Source organism: Balaenoptera physalus (assembly GCF_965194825.1).
Source record: "Balaenoptera physalus genome assembly, chromosome: 12".
Lineage (NCBI taxonomy): Eukaryota > Metazoa > Chordata > Mammalia > Artiodactyla > Balaenopteridae > Balaenoptera > Balaenoptera physalus.
The window spans coordinates 49,740,432-49,753,898 of record NC_138897.1 but is presented as its reverse complement, the minus strand read 5'-3'; the positions used below and the strand labels follow the sequence as shown (position 1 = coordinate 49,753,898).

The window sequence follows — 13,467 nt, the reverse complement described above, 5'->3', positions numbered from 1 at the left end:
CTGGTGGTCCAGTGGATAAGAATCCTCCTTCCAATGCAGGGGATGTGGGTTGCATCCCTGGTTGCGGAACTAAGATCCCACATGTCACGGGGCAACTAAGCCCATGCAGCGCAACTACCGAGCCTGCACATCACAACAAAAGATCCCGCATGCTGCAACGAAGATCCCACGTGCTGCAACTAAGACCCAACGCAGCCAAATAAGATTTAAAAAAATTTTTTTAAATTGCCTTAAAAAAAAAGTAAACACAATAGACAGTAGACGATAGGACAGATAAAAGTTATCTCCGTTTCAGAAAAATTAGACAGAAATGCTAGTAACAGTAGTAGCTGAATGGAATAAAAGATAATAGGCAAGGAGTGCAGTGTAAACAATCTGGAACAGACCACCACAGGAAATAACTGTATATAATGAAGATTCTTTCAATCCCATCATTGTGTCTTTCCAATTACTGTACTAAGGAACACTAGCTTTAATTGACCAATCTGGTGAAGAAAACATGGCACTGTTAAGCCAGGCTTATGAGGTAAATATATAACATGTATTTCATAAATAGAATGGGTGAAAAGTATGATGACTCACATTAATCGTAAAAACTAGAAGCGTATTTCTAGACAAACAGAGAATTAATCTTATTTACAATGGATAAAACCACTCTCATATCTCCAAAGAGAAGTATTCTGTTATAACAGAATTTTATTAAAATGAATTCAGTCCTTCATATCACATTCCCAGTCTTCAAGACCAACATAAAAATAAAGCTAAAGGGAGGTGCCTTTAGTAGCAGGGAAAGAACTTGAAGAAACTGTTTTCTTCTGTAGTTTGTCCTAACCACTTGGAATTCTTTTTTAAAATCTGCCTAAGGAGTTCAGCTATAGTAATGCCTCCACCCACTTTTAAAGGCAAATGGCACTGAATCTTTTCTTATGTGGAGATGTTGGCAGGGACCTGAGAATGTAAGTAATATAATTAGATAAAATTTCTCACAACCAAATCATGACCACATTGTTCCTATAAACTATCTATACCAAACCGCTTTAATAGACTATAAAAAATAAATACGCCAATCCCTAATATACAGGCAACCAGACATCGGATTTGAGAATCTTTCTCTAAAGATACTTAAATGGTCCCAAATAATTCATAGTGAGTAAGGGACTTCCTTGATGGTCCAGTGGTTAAGACTTTGAGCTTCCAATGCAGGGGGAGCGGGTTCGATCCCTGGTCGCGGAACTGGGATCCCGCACGCTGCGCAGTGCAGCCAAAAAAAAAAAACAACGGTGAGTAATAAAAACTGGGCAACTCTCAAGCCTATTCACAGCCTTACACCCAATAAAGAAGTCCACAAGATGACAAACTTTTTTATGCCCAATCAGGGTTATAATGTCTCAATTTGAAATAGAAAATAATGCCAAAGGCTCACCAGACATTTAAGGAAAGTTTCCAACATGAAAAAGAGAACAAAACAAACTGAAAAATAATACAAATGAAATAAAAAGCACAGGATAGAAAAAAACTTAAAGACTTAAAAGAAGCCAACAACAATTTACTAATATCTTTTTCAGACATTCATTCCTCAAAAATTTTACCTTCCACACAACTTTTCTCAGGAAGCCGCTAGAGATGTCCTTCACCAAATCAACAAAATACACCGAAAAAGATATGAATGAGAGGCTACAGAAAAGGGAAAGAAATCTCCAGAAAGACAGCAGTGGAGCAGGCCTTGGAAAGCAACCAGACCACAACTGAGTAGAAGAGTGTTTTGAAACTTTTATTTCATTATCTCCTCCCATGAGCCTTTTTAGACATTTTTCTAATTGATCATTCTCCCCAAAGAATACTTAAAAGTATTCTTAGATACTTAGATATACTGTGTATCCATTTACAGACTGTGGTCCTTTGGAGAGCCACAAACCATTATAATACCTAATATTTTTGCTCCCCAAGTACCAAATTTTCACCCCATTGAGGGATGGTATCATTCCCCATTGAGAATGCCTGGAGTAGAAAGAGAGAAGTCTTCAGGAAGGAGACTTAATAAATGGATTATCTCATAAATTAATCTGTCAAGGGGAAAATCTTACTGAGTGAGAGGCTATTAGAAGTCTGAAAGACTAGTAAAAAATACGAAGAACTCTGGGCAAGTTGCTTTTAAAAAGGCAATTACTAAATACTGAAAAAAAAAAAAAAGAACTATATAAGAATGAACTGAAAGCCCAACATTCGGCTCAGCAGTGAAGAAGTGAATACTCAGTCACAGTACTGTAAACAGTGAGTATTAATCAAAAATTATAAAAACTGCATTAGGGAGATGGAGGAAGGGGAGTAATTAAGCTAAATCTTCATCAATTATAATGAGAAATCAGTAAATAAAAATTTTAATTAAGCCATAAGTAGCCATATAAAAATATTACTTAGAAACACGAAATGAATACCAGAGCAAAGAGTTGGTGGGGCAGGGGTGCAGAGAGCAGATCAACTGTTGCTTGTTCCTCTTAAGTCTTTTTAGCATTATGTCTCTGTGTATATATCATTCTGATAAATTAAATTTTTTTTTAAAGTAATAGGTATATAAGCTTCGGAGGTTAGGAAAATATTTTCAGTACAGAAAAAGATAATTTTTTAAAAATATGATAGTTAATCCTTCTCTCTGTGCCCCTCAGCACTTTGGCATATTGGATATGCCATATCTCTATTATAACATATTGTCATTTTAAGATACTATAAATTTGAATGTATTATAATTATTGACCAGATATATGACTATATATATGAAGTTATATATAGCATCTTATTCATCTCTATATCTCAATGCAAAGCATACAGTAGGAAATCAATACTTGTTGCATGTATAATAAAAATGTTAAAGTCCCTATAAAATAGAATCACAGGATTAAAGGTCTAGAAAAGGCCTTAAGCAGTAATCTAGCCAATTCCTCTTGTTTTCAGAGAATAAAACTGATTGTGAATAACTGACTTATTCAAGTTATCCAATTAACTACTGGATAACTCTGGCCCTTGATTCATTGCCATTCACATCTCAACATGAACTTTCCATTGATGACAGAAATAGTTCAAATTCCACCGCTTTCTCCCAGAAATCTGCAAATTTTGCCTCATGTTGAAAACATGTTATGCCAGGAACTGCTTAAAATATGTATCCTGAAAATGGATTCTTTTGATTTACAAAGATAACCATAATCTTCTAAACTTAGTCTTATCAAGTTAACTTGCCTTGCTGGAATTAAAATGACACAGAAAGAAGAAAAATTATAAATATTTAAACAAAATAAATCTACAAATATTTCTAACTATACAAGTGCAACCAACTAACTTCAGGATTTAAAACATGCCACTTAATTTCTCTTTGTATGTTTGGGAAAATCTTTAAATATGCAATTAGGAGGTGTTAAAGTAATAGATTATAAGTTATACTGATCTAAGAAGATTATTTTATTAGGCTGCTAAAATATCCTAATTAGATGATGTACTTTTTTTGGCCGCACTATGCAGCATGTGGGCTCTTAGATCGAACCCGTGCTCCCCTGCAGTGGAAGCGCACTGCCCTAACCACTGGACCGCCAGGGAACTCCCAGATGATGTACTTTTAATCTTTCCCCTCTAAAAATCTATCCCATGTCTCCCCATTAAGTCTTTTTCATAGTGGAAAAGAGTCACACCAACCACTGCTAACTCACTTTACATAGTATTACATAATTTTACCTACCAATCCTATTATGAAAACATTTACCATTCAAATCAAATTAAGATCAAATATTTATTTATATATTATAAACATTTCCTCCACTTAGCGCTAAGCAAGATAAAAAATATAATAAACTTAATGCTTTTTATGTAATCATAGTATTACTTAATGTCACAAAAGAATAGTTGTTTTTTATCTACTGTTAGTTCTTTCATTCAAGAAATATTTATTATACTTATGATCTAGGCATTACTTTAGATACTAGGAATAAAATAAAGAGCCAAAGTTCCTGCCCTCAAGGAGCTTGTATTAACTTTACAATTAGAACTACAAAAAAAATTTTTCATTATGAAATAGTAAAGTGAAATCACATAATTCATAGTTATTTGAATGGCTGCCTGCTTACTTGTCTGTAACCTCCTTAAAAGCAAGGACTTTTTTTTCAACATTGTATTTCCAGGCTCTAGCACTCAGCAAGCACTTAAGTGTTGAATGATTTCCAAGTTATAGAATTACCTTTTCTAGTAAAAGAAAACATCATTTAAAAAATAATAATAAACCTTATTACATACCACTGATGTTGAGGTCGTAATCTCCTGCCGTAATCACATTAGCTACTAATCCTTCTGCAGGCTGACTGCCAGAAACAACATCATTCAAAAGCTTCCGAATGGCTCCAGGCTGAGGTGGTTGGGTGATAATGTTGCTTACTGCTATCTTCAAGTTTTTGATTACGTGAAGCTGATTATTGGGATCTCTCATATGAACTTAAAAAGAAAAAAGAAAAAAACTTGAAATTATTTCTATACAAAGCGTAACAGGCCAACTATTACAACAATAATAAACTGGGTTAATGGTTTATAGAGGATCCTCAAATTGGAAACCAGAAATTCCAAGTGGAACAGTCTTCGAGAATACAACTGACTTACAACATTCCATTATACACCAAAAGGGCTAGCTAAACAGTGTAACCTTCCTCTCCCACAATGCTACTGCCCACAACTACTGTACTCTAGGTCCTTTCCTTCCTCTTATGTTGGAGTTGCCAGGGACCAACTACCATCCATACCAAATGTCTAATTCTCACCTCACCCTAAGGTTGGTCCACGGCAGTGTGAGGTCTATGGTATCAACACTGAAAACAGTAAAAGGGAAGAAAGGGAATTAAATGCTGCATGCAGGCTTCCTCTGCTTCTCCGATAGCGATGCCTGCATTCTCAGCCCCTATTCTACTATCATAAAAATCAATGCCGCTCTGCTGCGGGACGTTGACAGTGTGGGGAGGCTGTGTGTGTGTTGGAATGGGAGGTATATGAGAACTCTCTGTATTTTCTGTTCAGTCTTGCTGTGAACCTAAAACTGCTCTAAAAAATAAAGTCTACGAAAAAGAAACAAAGAAAGAAAAAAAAAAACAAACAATGCCCAGATCCCTTCTCCTAACCCAATACCTCCTGCCTCCTCCCGGCCTTGGCTCAGTCTATGGGATTTATAACCAGTGGTTCAGGGCTTCAAGGCCAAGGAACAGATTCTCAGGCGACTGTAGCAAGACAGTGTCCACGGTGCACAGAAGGAAATGTGAGCGTATTTTTTCTCATAAATATAATCAGACAAGATGATTAGTTGCCATGGTACTATTAGAAGCAGTCCACTGTACTGATTAAGGACCCAACTTTTGGAGTCAGACTTTATTTGAAATTCCAACCCACCACTTATTAACTGGGTTACCCTAAACAACTTTTAAACTTTCCCATGCTCAACTTCTTCATCTATAACATATAAAGAAAGTAACATACTTCACAAGGTTATTTGAAGGATTTAGGTGAGATATTCTTAGAAAACATAGTAAGTGTAAAGCACTCAGCACAAGCCTGACACATGACTGTATAGTTAAGATGGAGGCAGCATGTACAACATACTCTATTTCAAGTACATCATGGATCATATACAAATACGAGGCACTTTTTGGAAAACTGACTTTGGGTACCTACCCATTAAAAACTGACATTATTTTCCCCAATGGAAAATGCTTTATACCGAACTTTTAAGCTCAAGTCCGCCTACATTTTAAATAAAGTTACATCTGTTAAAAACTGTCTTCCTAAAGTGTTCTGTGTGTTCTGTTGACTTCTAAATCTTTAATTTAAAAACATCAGACAAAAATCTTTTTAAAATACTACATGTGGCATGAATATGTGTACTTGTATTGCAAAACTAAATATATGAACAGAAAGTATACACGCAAATTCCATTATAATGATTACCTATGATGAAAGAAAGAAAGAAATGGGACTGAGGAAGGGTAAAAAGGTGAATTCAACTCTGTAATGTTTCTTTTTAAAGGAAAGGAAGATACAAAGCAAATATGACAAGATTCGTTGGCTCTAGGTAATGAGGACCTGGATGTTTCTTGTATTTTCTGCATTCGTCTGTAATTGTTTGTCTTCTAAATTATTTAAATAAATACATGCAGGCCTCTCTCCCTAATGAAACTTCTCAGCTGGTCTAACTATGAAACAGAGAGACCAAAAAACACAAAAATACTATGGTACATTTCTGACATTTTTAGAACGTACTGTACAAGTAGTTTCCTTGAAGGGTTGATCCATAATTGTCAAATAACGTAAGTAGCCATGTGTGTATTAAACCTCTTTCAAAATTTTTAATTGACTCTAGTATCCGTAAGTGTTAACACAGAAAGGCTACTCTAGTTGCGCCCTATATTCAGAACGGGTTAGTCAGTTATTACGTTATTAGTTATTGGGTAATCTTACTAATAATCCAGAAATGAGTTATTACGTGTGGCAGCCAGACTCTGAAATGGCACCCAATGATCCCGGTATTTCCTGGTATATACTCTAGTGGAGTCCCCTCCCACATCCCAGGACTGGTATGTGTGACCAATGGAACACAGCAAAAACAGTGGTATACTACTTCTGAGATAAGGTTATAAGAGTTCAGGGCTCCCCTGGTGGCAGTGGTTAAGAATCCGCCTGCCAGTGCAGGGGACACGGGTTTGAGCCCTGGTCCGGGAGGATCCCACATGCCGCGGAGAAACTAAGCCCGTGCGCCACAACTACAGAGCCTGTGCTCTAGAGCCCACGCACCACAACTACTGAGCCCATGTACCACAACTACTGAGCCCGCGTGCCACAACTACTGAAGCCCACGCGCCTAGAGCCCGTGCTCCACGAGAAGCCACCGCAATGAGAAGCCCATGCACCGCAAAGAGTAGCCCCTGCTTGACCCAACTAAAGAAAGCCCACGTGCAGCAACGAAGACCCAACGCAGCCAAAAATAAATTAATTAATTAATTTTTTTATATTTTTAAAAAAAGGGTTCAGCTTCCATCTTGGGTTCTGATCACTCCCTCCAGGATAAGCTAACTGCTATGTCATGGGGACACTCAGGGAACCTATGGCAGAGAACTGAGGTCTCAGGCCAACATCCAGCGAGGAAGTGAGACTTGCCAACAACCATATGAGTGAGCTTGGAAGCGGATCCTCCAGCCCTAGATGACCACAGCCCCTGCTAACAGCTCCACTGTAACCTCAAGAGAGAACTGTCCAGCTAAGCCACTCCCAGATTCCTGAGAAACTGAGAGATAATAAATGCTTTTGTTTTAAGGTGCCAAGTTTTGGGGTAATTTGTTACACAACAATACATAAGTAATACACTGGAGTAGCACAAAACCAACTTAATAAAGAGAAAGGCAAAAGCTAAGAATGACTGAGAAATGCTCTTAAATCACACACAAAAAATCCAAAGGTTCAGAATTAAATAATTATATTAAGGCTTCATTAAGATTATAATGTCAAAAAAGGTGATGTTATGTATCATATAACATCTCAATTTCAGGGTGAAATTCAGCTCTACCATTACCTTACGTTTATAGACTACCATATAAATATAGTTTCTTGAATACTGTACTATGAAGCAACATTCCCCAGTATGTGCTGCCCATAGATTACTGGTTGCTCAAGATAGTTGTCTGAAAAATCAACTCCATGTTCAAATAAATTTGGGAAATACTGGATTAAGTTTTTAAAAGGTCTCTTTACAGCAGGTGTTCCCAGAACTCTCCATATGCTGAATGACACTAATTCTCCCAAACACGTGCTATATTAAGCAAACTTATTTGACCACAAAATTTTCCCAGGAAACATACAACTGGTGTACTACAGAACATATTTTGAAAAATAAAATGATATCTTTTTACGTAGCACACAAAACTTTACTGTATCAAAAAAAAAAAAAAAACTCAATTGCTTATAAACCACACCAACTCCCCCAAAACTCCATACCCTTGCTTAAATCTGTGAGTGCCACATATTTACCATTAGATATGAAATGAAAAAATTCCTTTCCTAGAATTCAAGATCCTTCCTTATCTAGGCATTTTTTCCCTTAACTATCCTGTACTCAATAGGGACTTTTCCCACTGTTCCCCAACCACTCAATCATAATTTATACCTTTGCCCATACCATTCTAACCTCATCCCTGTCCTCGACAGGGAATGCCCACCCTCTTCTTTTCCACCAACTGTCTACCTATTAAAGTCAACTCATTATACTCCTTCCCTAAATCTTTTGCATTCTACACAAGGAAAACAGCGTACTGATTTCAGCCTCTATTCACTGCACTGTCCAATACAGGAGGCACCAGCCACATGTGTCTACTGAGCACTTGAAACATACCTAGTCCAAACTGAGATGTAATATAAGTGTAAAATGCACACCAAGTTTCAAAGACTTAGCAATAAAAAAAAATGCAAAATATCTCATTAAGATTTTTTAATATTTATTACATGTTGAAATGGCAACATTTTGGAAATACTGGGTTAAATAAGATATTACTTAAACTGCTTTCACCCATTTCTTTTCACCTTTTTAAATGTGACTACTAAATAACTTAAAGTTATACATGTGACTCACATTATGTTACTACTGGACAGCACTAGCTCCCTTGTGTGAATAAGTGATTCTAAATATTACCAGCAGATAAGATGACTTGATTAAGAACACCTTGTCTTGAATCACATTGCCTGTTTTTAAATCTTTCCCACCTGTAAGACTGGACAAGTTAACATCTCTGGGCCTCAACGTCCTCAAATTTAAAATGGTATAAACGGTATCTACCTCATAGGACTCAAGGAGGACTCAGAGAAGAAATGCTACGTAAGTAGGTATAGGTGTTAGCATTATTATTCTTTACTAACAAAGCAGGAAAGAGCACACAGCTCAAAGTCAAACGCACTGTTTTGTTTTTTAAGAATGTAGCGCGGGGCTTCCCTGGTGGCGCAGTGGTTGAGAATCTGCCTGCCAATGCAGGGGACACGGGTTCGGGCCCTGGTCTGGGAAGATCCCACATGTCGCGGAGCATCTAGGCCCGTGAGCCACAATTACTGAGCCTGCGCATCTGGAGCTTGTGCTCCGCAACAAGAGAGGCCACGATAATGAGAGGCCCGCGCACTGCAATGAAGAGTGGCCCCCACTTGCCGCAACTAGAGAAAGCTCTCACACAGAAACGAAGACCCAACACAGCCATAAATAAATAAATAAATAAATAAAAATTAAAAAAAAAAAAAAAAAAAAAAGAATGTAGCGCGCTTTATTGTTTTTATTGACTTAGGACAATACTGGAGGAGATGAGATGGATGGCTAAAGTACATGCTAAAAATAATCCAAGAGTTCCCAATCTTTGTTTTCTTGGATAGCTCTCTCTCTCTCTCTCTCTCCTTTAAATACAAACGTGAGGGCTTCCCGGGTGGCGCAGTGGTTAAGAATCCGCCTGCCAATGCGGGGGACAAGGGTTCAAGCCCTGGTTCGGGAAGATCCCACATGCCGCGGAGCAACTAAGTCCGTGCGCCACAACTACTGAGCCTGCGCTCTAGAGCCCGTGAGCCACAACTACTGAACCCACGAGCCACAACTACTGAAGCCCGCACGCCTAGAGCCCATGCTCTAGAAGAGAAGCCACCGCAAAGAAGCCCGCGCACCGCAACAAAGAGTAGCCCGTGCTCGCCGTAGCTAGAGAAAGCCCACGCACAGCAACGAAGACCCAACACAGCCAAAAATAAATAAATAAATTTATTTAAAAAAAATAATAAATACAAAAGCAAACTTATAATGGAGATATTCTCCCAAAGAATACACACGTGTGGCATGTAAAAAAATAAATTTATGGCACAGCATTTTTTTGTGTGGAGAAGTCATAACCAAATAAACATCATGGTCGTTGGCTTGACGCAGCTTTATTATAGAATCTTTTTATTTTAAAGTTCTTAACACAGAACTTTACCTATACTTTGCTATGTTCTGTTTGCAAAGTACAGGTAAAGATATTGGTTAAACCACACTTGACTATTATTACACTTGCTTTTCCCTAATAAAGAATCTAAAGCTGGAGAAAACAGGCAGCGCTTCTATAAAAGATATTTCTCCCGTTGATTAAACTTTTAACTGAAAAAAAAAATTCAGGACTTTTCCATCCCTATAAATCATAACTCCAACTATCTCGATTAAATTAACTACAACTTGTCCTTACTTCCTCGTCCATTAGGCAAAAAAAGGCTGCTGCAAGCTTCATTAATTTTAAAATTCTTTTTATTTTCTTGAGAGGTTAAGTAAAATACTGGATACCTAAGGAAATGTTTGAATTCTCAAAAGAAAAAAGTAAAATAACTGAACAGAACGCTTGAAGGGGATGCACCTCACTGCTAAAGAATATAATACTCAAGACAACTTTGAAAGCCCGGTTTAACTCCCAGGAGAAAATGATTCGTCGTCTTCCCCCTAAGACCTCATCGGTCTAACAGGGAGCATCTTCTTACCCTGCCCTGCCTTGCAACTTCCTAATTCCCTCCCTGTGGCGGCTGAGAACAGTCTCAATGCCCTTCTCTGGGGCTCACATTTTTAATTACCTAACAGTCTGGCTTGTCAGGGAAGTGCCTAGAAAAACTGGAGGTTAGGACCATGATGTCTTGACCACCTCACGGCCCCTCCTCCTGCGGCCACCGGAGACACCGCGGGGCCCCAGCCCAACGCCACTCTACCGGCTCCGGGATGTAAACACCACCCTTCTCTTCCCTGCCCGCTCCCAACTTCCCGCTCCCGGCCCCAGCTTTGCGGGAGCTCAGTGAAAAGGGGAGACCACATACCCTCAGAAGTGAGGCGAGAGAAGGGCTTAAGCAACTCCGCGAAGCTAAGGTGACTGAGACGAGTGAGCCGCTCGGCTTCGTCGCTACACAGCGCGGCGACACAGGGGACGAAGGAATCCGGGATGAGCTCCTGCACTGATTGTACACACTGGGCCATCACCGCGGCAGAGGCAGCAGCGGCGCCCGCCCTCCGGCCCACTCTCAGAGGCTGATCCTGCGGCTGCAGCAGCTACTGCCGCCGCCCGCGGGCCTGGCCCGGCCCGGCTCGGCCGGGCGGGGCCCGACACTGAAGCCTTGAGACCAACAGAACAGACACCGCCGCCTCGGCTCCCGGGGCACCCACCACCGACCCCTCCCCGTCACCGCCGCTCCTCAGCGCTCGCCCCGGCGTCCTTGCATTCCACCCTGATAGGTGGAGACGCCAACAATCGCCAGTTAATCCTCCCGACGGCAAAGCGTTGGTCGCCGCCCGACAGGAACCGCCATGTTGAGGCCGAACCCTGACCCACCGGCGTACTTATCCCAGCAGCCCCCGCGCTCGCCCCTCACGTGACAGTGTTAAAGACGATGGGGGCGGGGGAAGAAAGACAGGGAGAGGGAAGTAAAAAGCGACGGAGGCCGGTCCGGAGGCTGGCGCCGGAAGTGCGACGGGTGGGCCCCCCCCTTACTGGGCGGGGCTGGGGCGGGGCTACGAGCTCGGTGGACGGAGCCAGGCACGGAGGTACGCGGCGTTTGGCCTGGTTCTCGCGCACGTACTTGGCAAAGCCCAGCGAGGTGTGACGTAGAGGTCGGTAGGCCGACGCTCGTGGTCGGTGCTGTCACAGTGGTGGAGGCACCCGTTCGTCTTCCACGCCCACTCGGCCCTCCTGGGAAACGGTGGGCAAACCATGTGGCTGTTCGAGCTGCTTCCTGCCCGCTCGCCCCGCCCTTCCCACGCTCCTGGTGGAGCGATTGGGGGCACCCGCTCAGCGCAGAGAGCGTGCTGCCCGCCGGGTGTTTGGATGTTTCGCTGGAGCCGGCCTAAACAGGCCACGTATCATTTAAACACAACCATGCTTTGAGAAAGATTTTAGAAAGGACTGCCACGCATGTGGGGACTCAACCAGTGAGCAGAAATGTGTGCTGTCGTGGGCGCTGCAGTTAGCCCGAGTGTAAGAGAAACTACTGCATTTTTGTTGGTCTCAGGGAAAGGGTTTTCCTGCCAATCTCCGACCCGTTCATCCGCTGTCGCCTTCTTTTTACACTCTGCTAGAGAATTTACTTTATAGTGATGGAGGTGTGGGAATCCAGTAATTATGTGCCGAATGGAGGCCTGAACTTCTCTTCCTAGCTTTCATTTTTATAGATTTTTTTTCTCTAAATATGTAGAAGTGAATGAAAGGAACTTTACTATAATTTTATTCAGCTGATTGGACTTCTTCTGAATTGAATGCCAAAAATATAAGACAAGGAAAAATGCAACATCCATAAAGCCAACATCATGGCTTTATGGTCCTTGATTTAAAGGAGGCTTCCCCAAACAAGAGTATCTCAAATTGACAGATTGGCACCCTGAAGTTTCTACCCTGGTAAGAATTTATTACAGGTGAGTATGCCTTTCTCCTATGAATTGAAAAATGGGAGGTAGGAAAAGACAATAGGACATAATGACATGACAGCTTAGCCACAGATCAATCTAGAAAAGATAACACGTGAGAGTTGAGGATCTGGAAATTCGTTTCCTTAAAACTATCTGTGCCTGAGGACCTCTTGGAAAGTCGTCTCTTATCCCCAGGGGTATACATATTCCCTTTTGAATACCTCTAATATATCCCTTACCCTTTATAATGTAAGAATCTCACACAACAGAGTGTGACTCAAGTTATAAGATATATTTTTTGGTAACAGGGCTCCTTAATGCAAGCATACTACTTTAGTACTCAACTCAAACTTAAAAAGGCAATTTATTTTTTACATTGAAGGTAAAACTAGCTGTATTAGGCTCTGTGAGAAGGACTTTCAAGGGTAATTTAGACTGAATGGATTTTTGGAGATATAATTCACATACCATAAAGTTCAGTCCTTTAAAGTGTACTGTTCAGTGTTTTTTACTGTATTCAGAAAGTTGCACAATCATTACTGCTAATTCCAGAACATTTCCATCACCCCAACAAGAAGCCTGGTGCCCCCTAGGCAGTCACTCTCCAACGCAACACCCCCTCTAGCCCCTGGCAATCACTAATCTACTTTCTGTCTCTATGGATTTACTTATTCTGGACATTTCATGTAAATGGAATCGTACAGTATATGGCCTTCTGTGTCTGATTTCTTTCACTTAGCATAACGTTCAAGGTTCATCCATATCGTAGAATGAATCAGTACGTCCTTCCTTTTTATGACTATGCCTAAATGGATTTTCGTCTTATGCATTGACTTTACAATCTAACACCACATGCACACACTGTTTCCAGTGAGTGACTGCACTGTAAAACACTATTTCTCTCCTAGTTTATCCTAAACTATCTAACATGTTCATCTTCTAAGGTATTGTCTTCCCCTAAAGATTAAAGCTGAGTCACTGCCGCATTTGCTTTTCAGCCTACATGAATGGGGACAAGAGAATGG

The 13,467-nt window shown here is 40.5% G+C and overlaps 1 protein-coding gene across 5 annotated transcripts in view; it reads right to left on the bottom strand.

Moving 5' to 3' along the window:
• TRAPPC8 (trafficking protein particle complex subunit 8) overlaps positions 1-11,367 on the bottom strand; it is an 89,457-nt gene extending 78,090 nt beyond the window's left edge. For 2 of the 5 annotated variants that reach the window (XM_082415981.1, XM_082415982.1), the window contains exons 1-2: positions 10,864-11,367; positions 4,279-4,473 (exon numbers count right to left, since the gene is read on the bottom strand). In XM_082415981.1, the coding sequence (XP_082272107.1) occupies positions 4,279-4,473; positions 10,864-11,020 (352 nt within the window). In that variant the 5' untranslated portion in view covers positions 11,021-11,367. The remainder of the gene's footprint in view (positions 1-4,278; positions 4,474-10,863) is intronic. The other 3 variants (XM_082415978.1, XM_082415977.1, XM_082415976.1) reach the window with 3 other exon arrangements.
• Positions 11,368-13,467: the final 2,100 nt, after the last annotated feature.